The 26097-nt window shown below is 35.6% G+C and overlaps 2 protein-coding genes across 3 annotated transcripts in view; one reads left to right on the top strand and one right to left on the bottom strand.

Moving 5' to 3' along the window:
- LOC106879194 (small glutamine-rich tetratricopeptide repeat-containing protein beta) overlaps window positions 1–636 on the bottom strand; it is a 39062-nt gene extending 38426 nt beyond the window's left edge. The window contains exon 1 of one of the 2 annotated variants that reach the window (XM_089356120.1): window positions 210–636. The gene's annotated coding sequence lies outside the window, so the exon portion shown is untranslated. The remainder of the gene's footprint in view (window positions 1–209) is intronic. The other variant, XM_089356115.1, reaches the window with a different exon arrangement.
- LOC106879189 (uncharacterized) overlaps window positions 1–26097 on the top strand; it is a 38942-nt gene that overhangs the window by 4668 nt on the left and 8177 nt on the right. The window contains exons 4-10 of the mRNA XM_089356899.1: window positions 12319–12452; window positions 15788–15888; window positions 16595–16750; window positions 18392–18567; window positions 19373–19503; window positions 21191–21458; window positions 23670–23735. Coding sequence (XP_089213025.1) covers window positions 12319–12452; window positions 15788–15888; window positions 16595–16750; window positions 18392–18567; window positions 19373–19503; window positions 21191–21458; window positions 23670–23735 — 1032 coding nt within the window. The remainder of the gene's footprint in view (window positions 1–12318; window positions 12453–15787; window positions 15889–16594; window positions 16751–18391; window positions 18568–19372; window positions 19504–21190; window positions 21459–23669; window positions 23736–26097) is intronic.

Raw genomic sequence — 26097 nt, 5'->3', positions numbered from 1 at the left:
CCGACAGCTTACGAAGTCAACTAAGACAATTGCCCCCCTCCTAAAACTGCGGGGGGGGGGGGGGGGAATTTAGTACTGAAATTGAGTCTGTTATGAAACTATAAATTTACCAATAAACTTCATATTCTCAACTCACGATGCAAAGCTTCTTTTTAAAATCAAACTGTTAGCTTCATCAATATATTCTTGATGCATGAAGAGTTACCTACCTGACCCATGAGCGTCTTTAGCGGAATTCATTCTGTTGCAAGCGTTCAAATTAGTCTTAGTTCCACCCTGCCCGCGTTTTACCTACAGATGCCTAGGTTGTCCACAGCTTGCATCATCTCATCAGTCTGCGAGGGCTTAGAAAGGTTGTGGCTATTGCCCCACCTCCTGAATCTCCATGACGTGTTACCACAAGAAAATGATGGAGGCCATTTCTGTAAACATTACGTAAAATTTAATGGCTCGTCCATGTTCTGCCATGTGTCTTTCCATTCTAATAATTTTTAGTTATTTCGACTACTATACATATTTCCCCTCTTTATAGTTATTTTCAAGATGGCCAGTGATTTTTTTGTGATATCTTAATTAGAAGAAAGATAGCTGGATAAAATTAGCTGATTAATCTTATATTTGAAAAACCTAAAGGGTAAATTACTCACAGACGCCATCCGCGTGATAGACAATAGTTAAGTGGGTGTTAACATTTAATATTTGGTGCTTCATTTACATTACTAGTACGTTGATGATTATGCTTCATTGAAGAGATCTAATAAGATTGAAATATGTCCCAAATTATATCCAATACTTAACGAAATGATTGAAATAGTATTCATCTTAGTCTTTTGTTTATAGGCATGGCAATTATTTTTTAGGATTTGATGTTCACTGCGTTGAATATTTAACACTAAGTTAACTATAGGTGGAAACAAATATGAGAGAGTTATTAGTGTTTAGTATGGGACTTTAACAGGTTAAACACTGGCTGTGATGAGAAGAGAGACAGATTTCAATATGTTAGTTATATTGAATAAGTAAATTCAGAAGCCATTGTGGTGGTGGTAGTGAAAATAGACAAACTTTGGTGGTGGTTGTAATGTGTTGATGACCTATTTGATGGATTTTTCTTAGATACAGTCTAGAATGTATGTATAATGTGTACACTGTTCAAGTGCAAATAAATAGCTCTTAAAGTAAGGATTATTTGAAGCTTTGATGCAGTTTTGGCTGTGTAAAGTGCCTTCTTTGGGGAGCTTGTCAGACATTGTGATGGAGTGGTTGCAAGATGCTGTTGAAGGAGACTAAATTGTTGAGTTTCCACTGCAGAAGGTTGTGTAAAAACTAACACTTCCTTTCTCCGAGCTTAGATTCAGTTTCAAATCTAAGCTTGGAGAAAGAAAGTGTTAGTTTTTACAGATGTGCGAGTCAGGTTGGAAAGGATAAGATTGTGTGTGGTTAAAGCCTGTATGTGGAAAGGAAGAGAATAATATATATTGGTATCATCAGTGTAGAAGTGAAGCTCTATTGATATTGGAGTGGAATATGCTTTTAAAAGTTTCCAGTGCAGTAATTAATGACATATAAAGCCTATAGGCAAGTAGTTTTCTTACAAGCTTTGTTGATGTCAGCAAGGTTGCTTTAACCCTTTTGTTACCATATTCCTGTTGAAATACTCTGCTTTTGTTTCGATTAATAAAGAATTTAGTAAAGTAAATTTGTCATTTGGTGTTTGAAAGATAAATGAGAAGGATATTTTGATGGAGGGTTTTAACTTAAAGCATTTAAAACAGGAAGAGTGAAGTGTAGAACAAGAGGTGGTCTCAGATGGGTTGGAATCAAGAGTTAGTAGATCAACGAGGAAAGTTTTTAGTTGATTTGATGGTTTACTACTGGAGATAAACTAAAAATGGTCATTTCTGATTGTTTCCACCAAGTGTTGTGTGTAACAGCAATAGAATGGTTTCATATTTTCTAATCTCAGAGTAAACTCTTTATAGAAAAAGCTTCAAGAGTCTGGTAAGAAGAGAAGTGGCTTAAGTGAACACTGTATCATTGTGATGGTTAGAACACTGTTGGAGAGATTTGCTTTATGTTAGAGTCTAGAGACTAAATTTCATGCAGAAGAAGGTGATCCAATTGGACAAGATTAAGTGACTGCTCAGTGATTTGTGTGGAATGATTTGGATTCATAGATAGAAAGGTAAATGAAATTCATTTGTAATAACAACAAAAGATGCACACCTGCAGTTGATGAAGCTCTCAAGAGGAGGAAGGGCAATTCCCATATTTCTTTTCAGGTTTCTCCTTGTCTAGTGTCATTCTCTGGTCAGAAATCTTGTCAGAATATTTGCAATAGAATGGATTCCTGGAGGCTCCCAAGGATTATGTGGTGGAGATAGATCAGGTAACAGTTTAAAGTTTGCCACTTTAGAACAGGAATGGTCCTTACAACATGCTCCCACATAATTTCCGTCTGCCAAATTTGACTCAGAGGTCCTTGGTTGACCTCAGGCTATAGAAGACACTTGCTCAGGGCACTGCACAATAGGACTAAACCAGAAACCACATAGTTGCAAAGCTTCTTAACTACAATAATAGTTGTCATATATTGCACAAAGGCATCTTTTGTTCTTTGAATGTTTATCTTGTATAATTTTAGATTACAGACAAAATGTCTAACAATTGATAATGACGAGAATTTTTCTGTAATTTTTAGATACCAGTGTAATGTTTTTGTTAACCACTTAGGTTTTCTTGTTTACAAGCTTTGGGGAAAAAAGAACAGTGGTTGTGTATGGACCATAACAGTGTGGCCATTATATACATCTGTTTATTAACCCTTTAGCATTTAAACTGGCCATATCTGGCCCAGATATTCTACCTGCTTTACATTCAAACTAGCCATATCTAGCGCCTCACACATACCCTCATTGACGCTCTAAAAATAAACAATCACATCATTGAAACCTCAAAACTATGAGATAATGCATGGTTAATTCAAAACAATATGGATAAATAAAGCATTACATATTTTTAAAGTATAGAGCAGCCAAATTGTGTGCTATGCCACTGAAATGGAAATATGAAAAAGCATATTTATAAGGATTGTCTCTCACTGCTTATGTAGCTAGCTTAGATTCGTTTGGCAGAGAAAGGTGGGTGTATTTGGTACAAAATTAGACACTTGAGCAATCAACTAACTTGTATTTCTGTATAATTTTTATATAGGTATGAAAAAATCTTAAGATAAGCTGACACAATGGATAGATAGTAGTGAGAAAGAGGTCAAGAATATTTAATGAGTGAGATTATATACAAATTAGTATTTCTTAGTGATATGATTTCTTTGATATAAAATTAACGACAACTCCATATTTTTTTACAATATTTTCATGTAGCTTTAAAAATAGTTATCTCCGTTTTTTTTCTCTCTTTCACTTGACATGTGGTTTGTTAAAGCATTCATATATTGTATGAGTTTTGTACAAAATTCTGATCCTTTAAGCATGTTTTAAAATGTTTGTTCTAGTTATTTGATTTCATTAGCTTTGCTACTTTCAATTATTTTTGATTAATCGTTTGCATTTTTCTTTCTTTTTTTTTGACGGACTGATCTTGATGGCAGTCTATCTTACCTGGCTTAACTGTTGTTCTAAGTTCATTATTTATGAAATATTCAGAGTATTTTAGTTTGTGCAGTTATCTTTGTCTTTGCCTCAGTCTTGTTATGCTTCTATTTTACTTTATTATGGTTTAAAGGGAATAAATTAATTTGAGACAAAAAGGGAGGATGCTTTTTTTTTTTTTTTTCTTAAAGCCAATTGTCTGGTGACTGATATACTTCTTTGATACAGTTTTAACTTAAAGTCATTCAAAAGTTTTGTTTAATATTCAAATGTTTGTTAAAAGTTGAGTTTCATTCTTATTTTTACATTATTTTTATGATTCCATGTTGGCACATGTTGGTTGGATCTTCAGCATTTGTATGGGATCATGAAACCACTATTTTAGGAAGAGATGAAATGTTAGTTGTTTCTCATTTGTTTTTAGCTGATTATGCTCAATTTTCATTTCTTAACATAGGAAAACAACTTACTCAGCCCACTGTCAAAAACCATTTATTAACCCTTTAGCATTCAGACTATTGTCAGATGTAATACTTATTTGTTCTGAATTAATCATGCATTATCTCATAGCTTCAAGATTTCAATGATGTGATTGTGTATTTTTAAAATGACATTGTAGGGTAGGTCTGATAGGCTGGATCTGGTCAGTTTGCACATAAAATGGGCTGAAAATTTGGGCCTGATATGACCAGATTAAATGCTAAAGGGTTAATGACTTTTGTAAGTAGTTTGGAAAAGAAAAACAACACATTAAAGCTCAGTCAATGTCCTTTTGAATAAAACTACTGAGATAAAAGTTACTGATTGATATTAGGAAAAGCATTCAGCTGTAGAAACCATGTCAAAGCAGACATTAGAGCTTGGTGCAGTTCCTTAGCTCGCCAACTCTTGTTGAACCATCCAACCAATGCCAGCATGGAAAAAAAAATGTTAAATGATGATGATTTTCAATTCTAATGTAACAAGTTTTCAAACTAGTCAGGCATAGTTCAGTATTGTCAGAACTTGTAATCTATTAAAAAATGAAAATATTTTTCTTAGGAGCTAAGAAATATTATTAACTATAATATTTCTGGCTACTAAGCAGCATTTAACAAGCATTAATTATCTTTTGTACATCTCTCTAGTGTTCTTAATATGTTAAATTTGTTTTCCTTTTCTCAGTCTGAGATGGAAGCCACTCTACATAGTTGTATCAAAGCTTTATAAATGATCACTAACTACTAAAATCTATATTTCTGTTTTTCAGTAGATGTGTGGCAGTTTTTAGTTATGTTTGGAATATTGATGAATATGTAAATGAGAATGGAATTTTCTTATTGAGATGTTCGTGAACAAAAAAATAGTGGTGTCATTTTGTTTCTGGACTGGAAATTAGGTACAGGCACAACTGAGTGGTTAAGAAGTTCACTTTTCAACCACATGGTTTCAGGTTCAGTTTCACTGTGTGGCACCTTGGGCAAGAGTTTTCTTCTATAGTCCTAGGCTGACTAGTACCTCATGAATGAATTTCATTAATGGAAAATGTGCTGAAGCCTATCATTTGTATTTGTCTCTCATTACTTGACAACTGGTATTGGTTTGTTTATATCCCTCATAACCAGGCAGTTTGGAATAAAGAGACCAGTAGAAATCAGTACCAAACTTAAAATATTACGGTTGAGCCGATCTAATATACCCGAGCATCTTTTGTGCCATCAAATATGGTAAATAGTTCTGAGGTGCTGGTGGAGCATCATTAGCAGCTGTAAAATGAATGAAAGTAGAGAAGACAGTATGGACATGGATAGAGGTGGACTAGGAGACTATCTTGATGTCTGTTGGGGAAGATGTACTTAGAGTAAACATTAGGGTGTTTTTTTTTTTTGTTTATGGAGGGTGGTTGAATTGTGATATAGGAAAGCATTTGAGATGATTGAATGAAATGCCTTGTGAATTAATTGAGTGTTGTTCTGAATATTCTGAAAACTGGTCATCCAAATGATGTCCTGTTTCACTCACCACGTTTAAGGAATTATGAAGTTAACATCAATCAAAAGGCTTCAAGGAAAACTTTTCTTAAACTTCATAATCAGTGCAAACAATGAATGCACAAATGGTGTAGTGGGATATTAAGTTGACAGTGGCAGTAAACTCTGACAGATGCATGGGAGCAGTCAGCAGTAAGAATACATTAGAATAAATTTCTTCAATTACTTAGAAGACTCACTAGGAGTAGTGGATAGCTTTTATTACCTGGATGTCCCTAATTAGCAGTAATAGGGTGTTACACAAGTACAGTTGCCAGGGCTCGATGACAAAGAATCCAAGAGCTATTGTATGTGCTGGAACAGAGTAAAGGATAGATTGCCTGATGTGTGTGCACAAAGTGCAGTACTGCATGATAGTGAGACATGGGCTTTGACTGTGGAAGATATGTGATAGCTAGAAAAAACATTAGGATAGAACTCGAATGAGCTGAGAGGAAATCTGGATATAAGAGGAATCAGCTGAAATGTACAAGATAGAAGATTGTGCTGGTGTAGACATTCATATAGAGAATGTCAGTTGTATAAAGAAGTTCTATTTGAAGTGGTTGGAAGATATGGAACAGGAAACCCTAGTAAGACTTGTGACAAAGCAACTAAATCTCCCAAAGGCCCATGGTAAGTGGTGACATGCTGTTTTAGGAAAGCCCTGCCCACTGTTGCAAGCATGGTTGCTCAAATGGTGGTTGAGATGTAAGTTATAATGTATATTAGGTTTCTTACTCATTGTGTTCCTGTTAAACCTCCATCTGTTGAACCTCTTCTTCATTACCCTTACATCTACCACTGGTCCTTCTCCCCTATCCACTGTACCGTGCTGCATGTCTAATGAAGAATGGCTTTTGCTCTTATCAGTGTTTGTTTCTTTCACTGTCACCCTTTATCACTTTACCTCTCTTCTGCTACTCACGTAGCATCACCTATCTTTTGCTATCCATCACTCATTCTCCTTTGTAGTCATCCATCTTCATTGCAACACCATTATGCTGCTAATTCTACATTTTATTCAATCTATTTACCAACAACCAGCATATAAAATAACTCTCTCTTCCTTACTTCCTCTCCTAACATCCTCTCAATCTTGTTACCTTGTTTGCCTTGAAAGAACAGAAACAACATAGAGAAGAGAGGACTCAAGTTTTGCAGGGAACAAGGCAGGTTCTCTATTGCTGGTCCATAATAAAATGAGTACTTTCTGTACAGTAGAAACTATGCCAAAATGAAACACAAGCAAGATGTGGTCTCCCACCCTATCTCAGAAGACATTCTGAATAAGAACTGAGATGACCCATCCACCCCATGAAGGATGGGAAGGAGGCATAATATGATGATGATTAAAAGGAGGAGCTTTTATGTGTCACTGGCATGGGTTCCTTTTACATATCACCAGCACTGGTCACGACTGTGGTTTCACTTGGCTTGGTGTGTCTTCTCAAGCACAGCAAATTGCCAAAGGCCTCAATCATTCAATGAGACTCAACATTTGGTGGTCATGCTTCATTACCTTGTCCCATGTCTTTGTGGGTCTTGCTAAATTCCGTTTCCCCTCATCTGTGAAAATTAATAACATAAATAATTTTGCTTGTGCATATTTTAAAGCACCTTGTCAATCCTGATTGAGCAAACATACAAAAGGCATTTTTACACGTGTGTCTATATGTGGAAGAAGCTTGCTTCTCAAACACGTGGTCTCAAGTTTAATTGTACTGCAGGACACCTTGGGCAAATGTCTTCTACAGTAGCCTTGTGAGTGAATTTGGTAGACGGAAACTGAAAGAAGCCCACCACACACACACATGTATATGTTTGTATGTATGTGTGTGTACCCTTGTCTTGATATCATACAATGGTTGTAAATGGGCATCACTGTCATACAATGTTGTTTGTTTCCACTCTTCTGTGAAAAATGTGTCTGGTTATAGGGAAATGTATGAAGGTTGGTGACTGGAAGAACATTTGGCTGAAGAAATTTTGCCTCTGAGTTCTGTCCAACTCATGCAAGCCTGGAAAAGTGAACATTAAACAATGATGATATCATCTTGTCTTTGTTTTAGTATAGTGTCCCATAGAACCACATGCTCTTGAATCCTTCTTTTTTAAGACAGTAGATTATGATACTGGAGAGATTTGACTGCTATGCAAGCAGGTTGTGCAACCCTATACAAGCTCCCCAGTAACTCACATTTCATCGGTGATCCTGGCAGCTGTCATTGTTATTTAACCCCAGTCAATTCTGATCAAGCAGAGCTAAGGTCAAATGCATTCATTGTGACCATCCCATATTTCTCTGTTTCGGAGACCATGTGCTCTTTATTTAAAAACAGTAGGATATGGTTTGAGGGAGATTTGGTTGCTATTTCTTGTACATCAAGTAACCTATATAGAAGCTCCTGTGGTAGTGCAGCTGTTAACACCAGTTAAATCTTTTTAGTGATTTTTTTCAAGCACAAATTCTTTTCCAGTTTGATTTTAATAACGGTTTTTAATATACCTATTTTCAAGTTTTAGTAATTTTTAGTAATTGCTCTTTATTTCATTAATAAATACAGCAATGCATTTACTTTTTGGATTTGTATTTTTGCTTCCTAGAAGTTACGTTCAGTTCATTTTAAATGATGTTTATATTGATATCCAGACACTCTCTCTTTCTCTCTCTCTCTCTCTCTCTCTCTCCAGGCTGAAACTCTCAAGCCACTATCGCATCTTGTAAATGTTTAATAAACATGTACTCTACAAAAAAAAAAGAAATAGAAATATTGAGTAATTCTTCAGTTTAATGTTAAATTGTTTTTATTATAACTTGACATAAAAACAAACATTAATATTGTGTGTGTGTGTGTATGATACTTGAGATGAAATATACCCCTTTAGCATTCAGATGACTCTGTCAAATGTAATGCTTATTTATTCACATCATTTTGAATTAATCATGTATTATCTTGTAGCTTCAGGATTTTGATGATGTGATTGCATATTTTTAGAATGGTATTCTAGAGTAGGTGTGAGAGGCTAGTTAGCTTAAACATAAACCAGATAGAGAATTTGGGCCTGATATGGCTGGTTTAAATGCTAAAGGGTTAAATGTCATGAAATAATTCATTTTCAGTTGGTTTGATATGTTTGTTTATATTTCTAGGAAGACTATGCAGAGTATTACTTTATGAGTGGTTTAAATAAATATGTTTGAAACAATACAGACATGATGTTAATCAGTCTACCTTTCCTTCAATTTATATTATTATTGTTTAGAGATATAAATTAAAAAAATTCAACACTTCCTTAGAAACACTGATGAACTAGAGTAGTGGTTCCCAAAGTGGGCTGTATTGCCCCCCTGGGGTGTTGAAGAAATGTGAGGCAAAAATAGGGTGGTGATTTATATGAATACAACAAAATAATGGGGTCATTAGGTTAAGTTTCATTTGTGAAGTACAGTTGCTTTGAATTTGCTGTAGAAAGAGGTCTATGTTTGTGATGGTTAGTTGGGGTGGAGGTGCTAGGAATGTGGCCTGGGTGTCAAGGGGGCGGCAGCCCAAAAACGTTTGGGAATCACTGAATTAGTGTTATAGTGATTTATCCTAACACTTAACCCTCATCAATTCAATTAGTACATTTAAAAAGTTTCTGTAGCTCTCCAAGCGTCATTGACTTCAAAGCATCAAGGTTGACTCTACATCATTTCCTACTTTTGGGGAACCCTTGCAATACATTTCATGTCTCAGGCAACCCCTACATTACAAATCAATGTATATCTTTATTAATCTTTTTCTTTCTCTTTCATAAACTTCCCAAGAGATTGAACAGACCATAAAACTATCTTTGGCAGTGCTAAATCCACGAGACTCCACAAAAAATTGGCTTAAGGAATTTTGTCTTAACCGAGACCGCATTTAGATCAAATTACCTTACAATTCTCCATTAGTCTCTTTACTGCTTACAAATGATATGATTTCCTTGTCTGTGCATGTTTAATAATAGAATTGCAAACATAAAATTGAACATGAAAATTGCTCAAAAATAATTTTACCTGTAATTAATGTATTTATTAGTATTTCTCATGGAACCCAAGTGTTTTGAGGAATCTTGGTTGGAAAATGCTGCTCTAAATGGTCCTTGACCTGCTAGAAATAGTAGTCAAATCTCCTTCATACAACATCTTACTGTCTAGTAAAAAAGAAGCAACCTACTGGATTATGTAATCCAAGGTACAATATATCTGAAAAGGTCACTAAGGTCATGACTGATACCCCTAGAAAAAAGATAATCCCTGGTTTCTCAAGAACAATATTATAATAACCCCGAAGGGATTTATCAGTCATGAAGGATTCATAAAGTCAGAGCTTAACCCAGTTTTCATGGAGGTATAAGTAATTGAATGGGACACCGGCAGTATCACAGGATTAACTTTCTAGCTGTTGCTAGAACTCATTTGCAGCTGAGTTGACCGGAGCAACATGGAATGAAATGTTTTGCTCAAGAACACAATATACCGTCTAGTTTGAGAGTGGAAACCTTGATCTTCCAATCATAGGTGTAACACCCTAACCACTACGCCATGCATTTTCTCAAAGAAATTTCTAATCCCTCTTGCACAACAATCTCAGCTTCATGACTGCCATAACACTCATAAACTACTTACATGGAAATAAAACTACTAAAACTGAAGATCTCCTTTGTTCATATTACTCTTGAAACTACATGTCCAGAACTCCTTAAATATTGTCTTGCCTATCTGGTTCACTCAAAGACAGACTCTATACACATCAAAAGCTTGGCCTATGAAGGTGTCTCCTCTTAAACTGCCTAAATGTACTTGACCAAGTAATCCTAAGTATTATATACCAGAAGAGATAACAGGATGGTCATAATTTGAATACTGGTCAAATAATACATGAAAAAGATAAATAGATCTCTGGGGTGTGCGTTGTTGTTTGGTTGACTACTTGCATGCCATAAGACTGCAACATTAAATATGTCAACAAGCTCACACTGTTAAGTTGCCAACCCCCCTCTAATAAACTCTTTAGAATTGGGACTGCTATTTATTAATCAATTCTCCTCTGTGTCTTCACTATCAGAATTGTTGATTATATAAAGACAGCAAAACAGATCCAATATGCCTTAACTGTGAGACAGCATGATTCACAGATATTTGAAGTGTGGATTAAAGCTTAGGATGACTGAAGTGAAAGACCCATGGGGTAAAAATAATCAGCTAATTTTGTTATGAATCTACTGAAGATGTTCTAGCTTTTCTGTTTCCTAATTATTTCCCTATATCTAAGAAAGTCAACTATCATTCTGAAACACTTTTCTAGAATACTTTTAATGTGTCCTTTGTCCTAACGGCTTGTGATTCCCTAATATTTTGGTGCTGCCTTATTTCTCTCTCTCTCTCTCACAATAAAGTGGACAATAAGGAAACTGAAGCAGTGAACAAGGAATTATAGTTCTGACTTCATTCTCAAAAGTTTCATTAATATCTTAGTTACCTTCACTCTCTATGAAGCATAGTTCATTGACAACTTTACTCTACTGTTCTTGACTCTTGGCTGTCCATTCTGCTTCACTCCAGTTGGATCTCTGCTTTTTCAGCTCTGCATCAGTATTTTGGAGCATTCTCTCTTCTGCCTCCTTTGTGGGTTCATATGTTTCCCTGAGGGAAGGCCTTCCTCTCCAAGGTCTTGTTGGTTTTCAATCAATGCTTCTGTATTTTTTCCCTTACAAGGGACGTTGGTCCTATGCAAACCCATTTTTACCTCTAAGAAGAGGTAGTCCATATTAGTTTGGCCTCTATCCTGACCTATCCAGTATGAGAGGCCCTACCAAGAACTTGCTGTCCATTGTCATAGCTGTGAGGGTTATTGAGACACACAAGCCACTATACTGCAACAAGGATAGAGCTTTGTGGTGGTTGACTAATATCTACACCAGTTCATTTCTGCTGCCACAAATCATAATTCCAAACAATATCCTAGATATTAGAGCCAGCAAATGGCATTTGCTCAAACTCTGAGTGAAGTTCATAAAATGAATTTGTCAAGTCTCTTATGATTTGAGAAAAATACATCAGTTCATCTTTAAGACCTTCAATAAATTTTTAATTAACTTTCTAATTAATTAGCTGGCATGAAGCTATTATTATATTTTATTTACTGACTGCTATCACATTCATTAACTATAATCTACCATTCTCTGTAAGATCTAACTATTTAAAGAAAGTCCTTTAGGAGTAAATAAAACATTATTAACACAAGTAATTCAAAAGACCCAATTTTCAACAGTGCTATACTGCTTATAATACAGTTCAGCTCCTGCTCGATACTGATACAATATCAATTAGTATATTACACTAATAAGAGTTTTTGTGAGCTTCATGCATTGGTGCTTGACTAATTAACTACTAAAATAAGCTGGTAATGACTTGTCACCAATCTGTTGTGTAACAAACATTTTCTCTTAATTATTTAATCTTCTTCCAAATTAATGCTATTTTAGTTTAGTAATTGCTTTTAAAAGTGAATGTCTGAAATCTGCTCTTATAATCTAAGTATTTCAACTAAATGCAATTACTGTTTTTTATTTTCTATCTTTGTGTATGTATTGGCTATTTTTCTATTAGCTCTATGTCCTTTGTCTTGATACTGGCATATTTACTTGTATCTGTTTTGTACTTTCAGTGAATCTGACTCCCAAGTATCAGCTCGAGTATGTTACGTGAAGTTCGAAGACCCAAGCAGTGTTGGTGTAGCCCTTCATTTAACCAATACAGTATTCATTGACAGAGCATTGATAGTTGTGCCAGTAATGGATGGTAAATATCTAAATAATTCACATTAATTTCCACACAATTCAACGCTCACAGAATTAATTTTTAGCACTTAATTGAAATATTTAATTTCTGTTTTAATTTTACTCTTTTTTTCTTTTCTTTTCAATATCTTTCTTGCTTATCACTTAACACTTCAGTTGTTTTCTTGTCTTTATTGTTATCTTTCCCTTCTATCTCTTCTATTTATTTCACACATTTTTTTTACTTTTTGTTTAACATTTTGTTGTTTTTTTCTTTTCTTTTTAATTGGTTAGAAAGTGTTTATTTGTGTATAGAGAAAGAGACAAATGGGTCTACTATAAATGTACTTAGAAAGATTATTAATGGATAAAGATGTACCCCATAGACTCTATGGGGTACATCTTTATCTATGCCATAGACTCTATGGCATAGAGGGATGAGCATTAAGCTCACCAGGAAAAGAGCCTTTTCTTTGTTTCCAGCAACATCTGCAGTCGTGATGAGAGATAAATGACAGCTTCATTTTGACATGTGGTTCAGTGTTCTGAAGCATGCTTGTTATAATACAAGAATATATCTTATTTCTGGGCAGACATCATCATCATCAGATGTCTGCCTTCCATGCTGGCATGGGTTGGACGGTTTGCAAGCCAGAAGGCTGCATCAGATTCTAATCTGATCTGGCAAGGTTTCTACAGCTGGATGCCCTTCCTAATGCCAACTACTCTGGGAGTGTAGTGGGTGCTTTTTATGTGCCACCGCCACGAGGGCCAGTCACACAGTACTGGCAACAACCATGCTTGAATGGTGCTTTTTACATGCTGACAGCACTGGCAACAACCACGCTTGAATTGTGCTTTTTACGTGCCACCAGCATGGGACCAGTCAGGTGGCACTAGCATCAACCACGTTCGTATGGTGCATTTTATGTACCACCAGCATAGGAGCCAGTCTGGTGGGACTGGCATCAACCACGCTTGGATGGTGCTTTTTATGTGCCACCGGCATGGGTGCCAGTCAGTGGTACTGGCATCAGCCACAACAATGAGTTCACTTGACTCAACAGGTCTTTCGCAGACAAATGAAACAAAAGCCAGAAAAGATTAAGATTCTACAAAGCAGATAAATACCAGAACAGAGCAACTATCTGTTATAAAACAAGAACAAATCTGAGAATAAATTTAAACACTCGTGACTGTTTAGTGAAGAAGCCTACTTTGCAACTACATGGTTTTTGGGTTCAGCCCCACTGTGCTGTACCTTGGGCAAGTGACGCCTTCTATAGCTTAGCCCAGTTAATGCCTTGTGAATGAATTTGGTAGGCAGAAACTCTGAAAGCCCATTATATATGTATATGTGTTTGTCTCTCATCACCACTTGACAACCACCATTTGTTTGTTTATGTCCCTGTAATGAAGCAGTTCAGCAAAAGGGTCCAATAGGAAAAGTACCAGACTTAAGAATAAGTACTGGGTTTGATTTGTTTGACTAACCCCTCCAAAGCAGGTAGAAATGGTAATTATGTAGAAGACAGCATGAATACAGAAGAATCAAAGGAGGCTGAAGGGTAAGGTTGTACCTTACTCATCACCTGCTTTGATTCTTCTGTTGAGGAGTGAGGTGGATTTAAACATGAGATGAAGGAGATGGTGATGAATGTAATGAATGGGAAACAAGGGTGCTTGTTTGTGCTACTTCCAGTCAGCAGCCATTCCTTATTCTTATCCACCACCCCATCCTGCCTACATTGACTATCCCAATCCCCAATCTTTATATTGACTTCACTCTCCTCCTACACATTCATAACCTTCTCCCCACACTCCTTGATTCTTCAGTATCCACTCTCTCTCTCTCTCTACATCACTTGGACATGTTACCATGTGGTCGCATTTTGGCATTTCATCATTATCCTCCCTCATCCACTTACATAAAATACAAAGCCGTGAATCTCACCTACAAGCAGTAAACCTGTTCCTGCTCTTCCTCCATCATATTTTAACCTCATTAACTTGATTAAAGTGTACACCCTGTCTCCTATTGCCCCTCTTGGTGTAGAGTGCTCTTCAGTCTTGCAAATTACAAAGTGACCTCTTCATCATCATCATTTAACGTCCGCTTTCCATCCTAGCATGGGTTGGACGATTTGACTGAGGACTGGCAAGCCAGAAGGCTGCACCACAGTCTTACAAATTACAAAATGACCTAGTACACTGTTGTTAGTGTTGGGAAGGGCATCCAGCTGTGAAAATCATGCCAAAATTGAGACACTGGAGTAAGATTTCTTCTAATGCATTAAATCCTGTCAAAACGTCCAACCCATTCCAGCATGGAAACTGGACATGATGATGTTGGAATTAGTTTGAATTAAATTATTAGAAAATCTTATCTGAACAAAAAGAGCATTATTAGCCTATAGACTAATAATACTCTTTTATGACACCAGTGTTTTGGGGCACAATCTGTTTACAACAAAAAAATAGGCATTAATCCCAACATAGGGGATGCTAAGGTTAGCATTGAACTTGAGAACTATAGCTTGAAAATCATATGCAACTACTTTCATTTGCATGAAAATATAATCACTTTGTTGTTGTTTAACCCCAAGTTAGCTCTGACTGAATATACCTATGATCAATGACATTCTACCTGTGACTGTTTTTTGTATATTTAAGGATTATATTATCAGATGAGAATTTTTTTTCTTTTTTACTACAGCAAGGTGTGACTTGAGGGAGGTTTGGTTTCTATTTCTAGCATGTCAAGCAACTTTCTGGTGGTTCTCGTGTTGTAAATACATTCATCATCATTATCAATTAACATCCACTTTTCCAAGCTTGTATGGGTCACACAATTTGTTGAGGCAGATTTTCTATGGTCGAATGCCCTTCCTGTTGCCAACCCTCACCTGTTTCTAAGCAAGCTAATTTTTCCTGGCCATGTTTTACATGAACAACACCACTTGTATGATGCTCATTCATGACCATCACATGATATCAATACAAAGGTACAGACACACACACATGCACACATATACATATGGTGGGTTTCTTTCAGTTTCTGTCGCTCAAATCCATTCACAAGGATTTGGTAAACTCGCCCATGGTCTCATACATTGGGACTGAACCCAAAACCACATCATTGGGAAGCAAGCTTCTCAACCACACTGGCACCTACTCACCCACCTATGCTTGCACCTACTCAAATAAATCATCAAATTTCATTAAAGCTGTTATATTTTAATAAATAAATGAAATTAATATTTTAAGTAATCAAAACAATGTCATAAATGTTATTTTCAAAAATACCTTAATTTTTTAAAAAATTACCCATCTTGTATTCATTTCTTTCATCTCTAGGGAAAATTCCAGATGAAACTACCGCTCTGCAGCTTGCACCTTCAGCTATAGCTGGAATGATTCCTGGCCAACCAACGTGGCCTAGTAATGTTGTCAGCCAGGTATGTGATGATCTTCTTTCTTTAGTTGTGTTGGTTGAAGTATATAATCTTTCCTTCCACATAATCATATGTTGATCTTTATATAGGATAAACATTGCTTTTATCCAATGGTATATTGCAATATTTGATGTTGGTAATAATAGCAATAGGGATAAGGTATGGAATACAAGTTCATGGAGAGAGAGAGAGAGAGAGAGAGTTTTGATGGACATTACCTCAGGAATTGGTAGTAGTTAATTGGCTTTTCTGTTTTCTAATTATTTCTTTGCGAAAAGAATAAGATAGATCACCTATTTATATGTATACATATGTCCAACACATGCTAGCATGGGAATCGGACAGTAAATGATTGAATGATGATAGTGTGTATACATGTATGAGTGTGTAAATGTGTATATGCATGTATATACACATGTAAGTTGAAAGCCTGGTTTTGAGAAGAATGTAAGCACACTTCTATTCTTTTGATGAGCAGAAAGAAATAGGGTAGTATCCTAACTGACTGTTTCATAGTTTGACTACTTTTCAGAGAAGACACTGTTTCCTCTCTCACTCAATAGCATAGAATGATCAGGTGTTATATAAAGTAACCCAAAACATCACTGAACATTTTTGCTTATACAGTTTTGGCTTTTCACATCTACATTGTCTCACTTGCTTTTATCAAATACAATTTTGTGATTAATATTATCCTTTTAATTTTTAGATGACTGGTCAAGGAAATGGACAAGTTATTACCACTTATGATCCTCGTTTGACTGCTCTTGGTTTAGCTCAGTATCCACCTCTTCCAGGAACCACAGACCCCAGCAAAATAGAGGAAATTAGACGAACTGTCTATGTGTTTAATATAGATAGCTCTGTAAGTTATGTTATTTAAATATATTTGTTTTATTGTGTGATGATTTTTCATTTTGAATATTTCCTTATCTATATCAGAGTGGCGATGGACCATTTTGTGTTAACATCTGCTTCTCCAGCTTGCATGGGTCAGACAAGGGTATGTTGGTTCAAAGTTTTCTACGGCAGGATGCCCTTCCTGATGCTTACCTTCACTTGTTTCTAAGTGAAGTAATAGTCTCTGTGTCTGTCAAACAGCAAATAGCCTGCACACAGTTATGTGGAGAATTGGAAATAAACAACACTGAATGAATGAGCCTTTTGTTTACAATGGTCATGCAACATGTTGAGAAGCTCAGACATACTTTTATGGTGCACTGTAAGCAAATGGCACAACCACATGAACAGCAAGGACATTATTTACAACCAGTAAAAGCAGGTGAAGATGAGGGAAATTTGAGGTCACTCACACAGGTACACATACATACATACATATATAAGTGTGTGTGTGTGTATGTACATAAAATAAAAATGATAAAGCTCTTTTCTGAGTCATACTCATAAGGTTGGTTTCTGGTTTCTGTGGTGTATATATTCCCCCTGGACAGGATGCCAGCCCATTGTAGGAATACTCACCTTTACCAGCTGGGTGAGCTGGAGCAATGTGAAATGAAGTGTTTTGCTCAACGCATCGCCCAGTTCAAGAATTGAAACCATAATCTTATGATCACGAATCTTACCCCTTAATCACTAAGTCACATGCCTCTATGTGTGTGTTTAAGATTTGTCAAAGGTAAAACAATGTAAAATGAAATACAAAAGTGAAAACAGAAGAACAGTTGAAGTTTTACTTCGTATTTCTTTGGTGTTTTGGAGTTAGGACCTCCAAAATACCATAGAGAAATGGGAGATGGAACAAAGATGTTATTGTTGCTCAGATATGTAGGAGAGGGTAGTGACTGGTAGTGTTGTATTAGTATGATTTGTGTAGTTCTTATATATGATGAGCTTCTTTCAGTTTGCTTCTGCCAAATCCACTCAACAAGTTTTGGTTGGCCCAGATCTATAGTAGAAAACACTTGCCCAGGAAATTCAATCTGTGAATATATTGAATGATCTTTGAAATTACAATGTTCTGTCATCAAAATCAATGCAAGATTGTTTTACATATTTATTTCACCTGTAAAATACTTTGTGAATATAAATCTTGCTTAACCCTTTTGTTACTATATTTCTAACCAAAATACACCCATTATGTGTTTCACTTAAATTCTAAAATAATCATGAATTTAGACTGGTTTAATGAAACAGCTCTAACTTTTTTTTATTTATCAACAAGTTTGCTCAACAACATGAAACTGGTATCTATTTTTTGTCGAGAGTGAAGCATTCCAGAAAATCAAATGGAAAAAATGAAAAAGTCTCTAAAAATTTGTAGCACTCAAACACCATGTACAATATTGGTGGACAGTGTAACTTAATTGTTTACATAGTGAAACCATGTGTTTTCACAAATGTACTAATGAGATTTGTGGTGAAATTCTCATTAAAATATTAATAGGTCGTTTTGGGTGATTTGGTAATATTAACCAGCTGTGGCTGGGTTAGTCATGAAAGGATTAAACATCTTTGGTTCATGCTTTTTATTCTTCTCTTATTACAGGTAACTGCTGAACAACTTTTAGCTTTCTTCAGTCAAGTGGGTGAAGTGAAGTATGTCCGTATGGCTGGCGAGGAGAACATGCCGACCCGTTGTGCCTTTGTAGAGTTCACTGACCAGCGAGCGGTTGCTACCGTTCTCACCTATAACAACACCATGTTAGGGGGGCGACCTATCAAGTGAGTTGATTTTTTTTTTTTTGTTGATATTTTGTATTTTAATTCAGTTTTGGTGTTTGTAAAGAAAAAACAAAATAAATTGCATTATTGTCTGTTGCTATGAAATTTGAATTTCAATGAACATGAAATTGATTAACTTTTAACGTGTTACAAACTATCTTGATTAAATACATAATTTACTTATCAATAAATAAAACTGCTTGTCATAACATTTCATTTTCATTTTCCATCGTGCACTCGCGAGCACAGGCATGAGCTTTCAAGGTTAATCCAAATGCACTGCACCTTGGGCAAGTGTCTTCTTTCTCCCATAGCCTTAAGAAATGAGAATATTTAAAAATAAAAAAAGAATACCTTGTGATAGTTTTGTGCTATTCAGATATTGATTTATGACCCTTTACACCTGTAATTCAAGACGCAGATCAATGAAATAAATACCTAAGACTGAAGCCCTTGAAGACAGTGCCCTAGTTCTAAGACCAAAATCAGTGAAAGAATTATGTACACACGCACGCACACATACAATCTCATTGCTCTCCACACATCTTTGGCAATTAATATTTTAGGTAGTCAAAATGCTTTTCTACAGCTAAATTAATATCCTGGCATATCAAATTCAAAGTTAGTCAAATGTTATTCTACGGAGATGTAAAAACTTCCTGTTGCTCTCAACTGGAGGAAAAATAGACTAGTAGCTTGCTCATTTCAGCTGAAGATATATTCTGTGTGAATTAGCTTTCCCTTAGTTTGAGACTTATTTTTCTAATGTATTTACTAAGTATAACATATTTCAAAATGCTTTCAGGGTTAGCCATGCTAATAGTTCCATTGTGAAACCAGTGAACAAAAATCAAGAAACAGCACAGAGGGAACTGGAGGAAGCTATGAAAAAAGTAAAAGAGGCTCAGTCTCTTATACTAGCTGCTGTAGAGCCAGGTAAATACACCTTCATTTTTTTTTTCTTCTTTCTTGAGTATGAATAATTAATTAGTTAATTACATGGTAATTGATAGTGGAAATTAACTGTAGTGGAAAAGGAAATAGAGAAGCAAAAGATATATATAGCTTTTGGCTCAGCTTTCAATATAAATAAGTAAACATTCAAGGCTGTTTTTATTTTATTTTGCTTTTGCAGTACTTCTTGAAGCATTCTGCTTGATGTTGTTTCATCTCAAGTCGTTCTTGATCTGGAAGACCAATAACCAAAATTTATTCATTTCTCACCATTGTCTTTTACTTAAGCCCTTGCAGACAGGAAGCAATACTGACTGTATTGAAACACTGTGTGTGTGAGCAGTGTGATGTCTCACTCTGTGTGGCACCGTGTTTTCAAGTATACCACACTAAGAAGAATCTGCAACTACATTGTAAAATTCTTTGTATGGAAAGTTGTGTAGTTACTGAATGGCCTAATACCAGTACACAGCACAGACTGTCAGTACTAAATCCATCTGCAAAATGTTCAACAGTGTATCTAAGGCCATATTATCTAGTGCATAATTTCTTTTTCTTTTTGTTTTATAAAGCATAAGGTGTAATTTGGGGGATATATAGCAGGTAGTGCAACTACACAGAAGCTCTTGTCATTAGCTTTTCTCCTGTTTCTTTATCATCATCATCATCATTTAACATCCATCTTCCATGCTGGTATGGGTTGGATGGTTTGAGAGGAGCTGACAAACTACAGAACTGCACCAGGTTCTGTTGTCTTCTTTGGCATGGTTTCTATTGGGTTGTCTGGAAAGTTCGTGCTGATTTATAGTAGCTTACCTTTCAACTTATTTGCCATGAAACCACCTCAGTTCTGGGAAGAGGGTATTTTCAAGTTAAAGGAAAGATGGAGACGCATTGTGCAACAAAATGGTTTATATTTGGTTGATTAAAAATGTAATGGCAAGTATTTATTGACCTTTTTCTTTCCTTTAAAAATCAGCACGAACTTCCTGGACAACTCAAATATATGTGGATACCCTCCCTAACACCAACTACTTTACTGAGTATACTGTGCTTTTTATGTGGCACCAACACTAGCAGAGTCAGCAAATTTGTGCTCGTTGAGAGGCTAAAGTATAATAGGGGGAGAGAGATTGGTGTCTTAAAGATAGATAGATAGAGAGAGAAAACAGACGGTATTTATGTGTTTATGTAAGTAAAATGGTTGTGTGAATTCAGTGATTTTAAACGTAGTTGTGGAGAAGTTCTGAAACTGCGTCCAATGGTGTGACTCTAGTTGAGAAGTTCAGGAGTTCTGTAGTGTGGGGTTACCCCTTAATCACCACTACTTTTAGGTCTGCTCTTGTCCAGGGTGATAGTGCCTATCAAGGGCCTCAGTTATGGATAAAACAGCTTGAAGATGGTCCTGTAGCTAAGATATACAGGATTCAGAGAATGAGGTTTGGCCTCTAGACATGTGTCTGGAAATTGCACTTAACCATTTCTTCTAAGGAGTTATCTCTTGCCAAAAATAGCTTTGAAATCTTTAGTCATTGGCACTCAGCCATGTTTTCTAAGACAAATCATTTTTAGCCATGTTAAGAAATCTGTCTTTCTGTTCTCAAACCCACTTTATATATAAAAGAAATTTTTTGTCAGTTCTCATGCATTGTCTTGTTTTCATTTTCAGAAATCACAGATAAAAAGAGAAGCCGTTCTCGGTCCAAATCAAAAAGCCACAGGCGTCATTCTCGTTCTCGATCTAAGTCCAAACCTAAACGCCGTACAAGGACCCGCTCAAGGTCCCGCTCAAGACCAAGGCCCAGCCCCAAAAGACACTCAAGATCACGTTCTCGGCGTCGTTCTGTCTCTAGAGGTCGCCGATCCAGATCAAGAAAAAGGTCTCCTCGTAGGTCAAGATCACATTCCAGGCCTCGTCATCATAGAACTAGATCCAGGTGAGAAACCCTACACTGCTATGCACTGATGTTCACACTGTTTCCACAAGCTCATTAAAATTCTCTGTGCACCATCATTGACAGAAAAAGGCTAATTCTGTCTCTTGCATCAATGCATGCATAATTTGTGTTGCAAGTCAATCTCTGCATAAGGCTTATTATTTGACATGCCAATAATATTGAATTAAATTGCATTATTAATCAGACAAAAAAATATACATAAATACATCTCCTTTACATCAACACACTTGTTTCTGACCTCTTTCTTGTACCTCTCTCTCTCACTCTTTATTTCTTATCTCTCTCTCTCTCTCTCTCTCTCTCTCTCTCTAGGTAACCATACCGCCTCTATAGCAAGACACCCATTTCTGCCTCTTTATTTCTTTGTTACGCTCTAACCTTTCATCATGTGATACTGGATCACCTCATCTAATGCCCTCTCTGTTGTGACAAGACACCTGTTTCTCTCTCTCTGTCTCTTTGTCACAGTCTAACCTTTCATCCTCTGACACAAGTTCCTCACCTCAAATGCCCCCTGCCCCTCTCATAATTCCTTGTCTTGCAAGTTACTTGGTTACCCTGCCAGTGCTGGTGCCACGTTAAATGCATCCAGTCCACTCTGTAGCGTGGTTGGCATTTGGAAGGGCATCCAGCTGTAAAAATCATGCCACAACTGACCTCACCTGTGCTAGTGCCATGTAAAAAAAAAAAAAAAAAAAAAAAAAGACTCAGTCCACTCAGTGGAGTGGACTGAGTGTTAGGAGTAAAATCCCTGCTAAAACAGACACCGTAGCCTTGGGTAGTTTTTCGACTTGGCTGGCTCCTGTCAACCATCCTACCTATGCATGCATGGAAGATGGACGTTAAACAGTGATGATGATGTACATATGTATTAGCATAATGGTATTTTTATTAATTTCTGTATAACAAAATACGCTGTAGTTTCTCTAGCAACACCTATACTAAACAGTGTTGAATGGTGTGAGTTTTAATATAACTAAATTTTCTAAGGCAGTGAGCTGGCAGAATTGTTAGCACGCTGGGCAAAATGCTTAGTGGCATTTTGTCACTTATTACATTCTGAGTTCAAATTCCACTGAGATTGACTTTGCCTTTCATCCTTTCAATAAAATAAGTACCAGTTGGTTACTAGGGTCAATCTAATTGACTTATCCCTTCCCCTGAAATTGTTGGTCATGAGCCAAAATTTGAAAGCAATATTAATAAATTTTCTTGAAATAGATGCTCCTATCTCATAATCAGATGTTGCTACTCAATCGTATACCAATTATTTTAATATGAAATTAGACTGGTATCTATAACAAGGTTTATATGGTGAGAGCAACTTAAAATAGTTTCATTAATGATTGTAATGTGATTAGTGTCAAGGATTACAAATTTTATGTATTTTTATCTACTTAGCAATTCATATCTATTTTGCCTGGAGGAAGTTTGCTGTTAACAACGAAATGTCTGTCTTTCCAGGAAAAGAACTGACTGTATAAAAAAATATATAGATAATTTGTTACTGATGGTAATAACACATGCAATTAAATCCAGAAAAACTGTGAAGACTAGAGTGAATATGTTTTATTGAATGTATGAAATTAACTTGCACAAAAACCGTATTACAAGTTGAGAAAATAAGCTTGATGTTAGCTAATGTGTGCATTGTTGGGTTGATATTGATGTGGATTCTCTCCATGTAAGTGGAAGGAATGGTGCTATGGCAGGGAAAAACCAAAGAATTGGTGAGGTCAGATACAAGACTGTCATATCCCAGAGTTAAAATGATCCGAGATTGAGAGAGATTTTGATGTTTTGAAGATGCATCTAACACATGTTAACAGAGAAAAACATTCTAATTTGATGATGATGATGATGATGTACTTTCATACACCTACAGAATTCTATTTAATAATAGTTATTATTAACTGAGGAATTGGAATATTTAAGTTAGATGAGCATTGTAGTCTACATCTGACAATTATGAGATCATCTGATAAATCAAAAGAGAAATTGGGAATCAGAAAACATTTACAAATATCTAAAATTCATGATCATGAAATCTTTCAAGAAAAAAAAACAAAAAAAACAAAGTGACATAAGCCTTAATGCTAGAGACAGCTTGCTTCCATATATTATCACTATCATGCCAGTAGGGTGGGTGGAGCATTCTATTGCTTAGTAAAACAATTTATTATTTCCTAGGTCTCCTGTTGAGGTGAAGACCAAAATGAGAAACCACAATGACGAATGGCACATGCAACATTTTAGGTATTTTAAATGTCTTTTCAATAATGTACTTCTATATTTTGCTTCATCTTGTTTTGATGCATATAGGGATAAACATGTTTTATCATAGTATTCTCTATACTTGTGTATAAAAAACTCTATTCCTGTATATGCTCATATGTATGTATATACATGTATATGTATATAATAATTTGTAGAATAATGTGGATTTATCAGTTTTTTTTTTCCAAGATGTTTTTTGTGATTTTTAGTCATAATTTTTCTTTTTATTAGTACTTTTTAAAGCTAGTAATATTATGTGTTTGAGCTAAGCTGTACATAGTTAATATTCAGCTAACACTAACTATTCTTTTTAAATAAAAGGAATTTCACTTGTATTTTCTTTTATCTCTGGATGTTGCTGAAAGAGCAGGGCTTCAGAGATTGAAGAGTGTCAGACAAATGTGATTAATGATCTATCTGAAAAGTGTGTTACAGGACATTTGTCTGGATAGAGACCATAATAGTGTGAAAGTGTTTGAAATAAAGACATGTAATTCTTTCTTGCAGAGTTTAAAATTGGTAATGAGAAATAGGTATTAGTGTTGTAATGGATGAGTTTAAAGGAAGAAACTGTGTAACCACCAAGTTTTTAAAAGTAGATATATTGTCATTCTATATCTCCACCACTACTATCACACAAAAATCAAAACAAAGTTCTCCAAATAGGATTTAATAATTCTGGATTGTAACTCGTGTTACTTCTCGGGGGCTTATGATGTAATGCTTTATCAAATATATATTTACTGTGTATGTTACGTGTCAGGTGTGTATTAAAATTATAGGATGAGGGTGAACTGGCAGAATTGTTAGCATGCCAGAGAAAATGCTGAGCAGCATTTCCTACAGTTTTATGTTCTAAGTTCAAATTCTGCTGACATTGCCTTTCATCCTTTCAGAGTCAATAAAATAAGTACCAGTCGAACACTGGGGTTGGTGTAAACAATGTCCTCCCTCTCCAAAAGGTTCAGGCTTTGTGCCTATTGTAGAAAGAATTAAAAGTAAAATTCATCATCAAAATTACATTTATTTTAATTGATTTTTAAAAAAAAATCCTTTCAGACACACAGCTTTTGGTCTGATCCTAGAGTTTAGGTTTTGTATAGTATCTAAAAGATTAGGATAAGCTGTACAACAGCTTTTTTGAGTTCTGAGACTAAAATTTTCATTTGAAGATTCATAGGTTAGTGGTTGGGTGGGGGAGGTAGGCATGGGTAACATGAAAGTCTTGTGGAGGAGATATTTAGCACTGTGTCACTGGGATTAACAGAAGTGCAACTAATGGGTTTTGGGGTGTACACTCAGCATGGCAACTGGACAAACTTACCATTTATTGTAAAGATGTCTTGGCTGTCTGTGGTCAAAAGAGAATTTCCTGTCTTAAATATGACAATAGTACTCCATAGTGGGGTTTAGGTGGGATATGAAGTATTTCTGCTGATGTAGATTACACAATAGTGAAATTATGAGTTTATAGATAATGTCTCTGACTGTAAGGATCACATTTCATGTTGTTCATAAAGTATTAATATGTGTGTTGTTCTGCCATGAAATTGATATTTACATTTTTCAGTGTAATAAATTAAGTGCTCGTTGATTGGTTAAGAAATGTATAAATTAAATTTATGTTTGTGTAATCAATGTTTTCAATCAATTGATTTCTTATAAAGCAATATTTATACCAGTTACACTGTTGTTTTATAATTGCTTAGTCAGAGTTGAAAAGGCAGCATTCACAATCCTTTTTCAGGGTTCCTAGCTTGGTGTGAGAAAGGGAGAGAAAGCTGTACTTAGGTCCAGTGATGAATTAAAACAGCTATTAGTGCACTTAGTATTGATTTCGGTTGGTAATCACGAAGTTGATCAAAAATTACCTTTTATATATATATATAGATGTTTTTAATATTTCAGTAAAAGATGCTACTTAAAAACAAATTGCTTTCAAAAGTTTGAAAATATGTCAATTACAAAACCAAAATGTTATTACCACAAGAATTTTCACCACACACAGAACCTTTTTTTCTCCCTCTCACTCACTTCATGCACACCCAGTTGTTCAGGCCATTAATCTCATCTTTAGAGAATATATATATATATGTATATTTACAGTATTTATATCTACATTACATTTGAATCAGTTCAACCTCCAGTGGTCATCAGCTGTCTTATACCTGGATGTGTACATTGTCCAAACTTAATTTGAACAGAGAACATTTTATTTCTCAGCATTTTGTTAATTTTCTACTTCGACTAGCAGTTTTGATTTATGTGTTCTCTAAGAGGTGTATAACTGACTCACTATTTTATTTTTACTTTTCGGGCCATCATTCATAATTTTGCAAGC

This window comes from Octopus bimaculoides, chromosome 8, assembly GCF_046866305.1.
Source record: "Octopus bimaculoides isolate indiv1 chromosome 8, ASM4686630v1, whole genome shotgun sequence".
NCBI lineage: Eukaryota > Metazoa > Mollusca > Cephalopoda > Octopoda > Octopodidae > Octopus > Octopus bimaculoides.
This window is presented reverse-complemented; position numbering and strand designations above follow the sequence as displayed.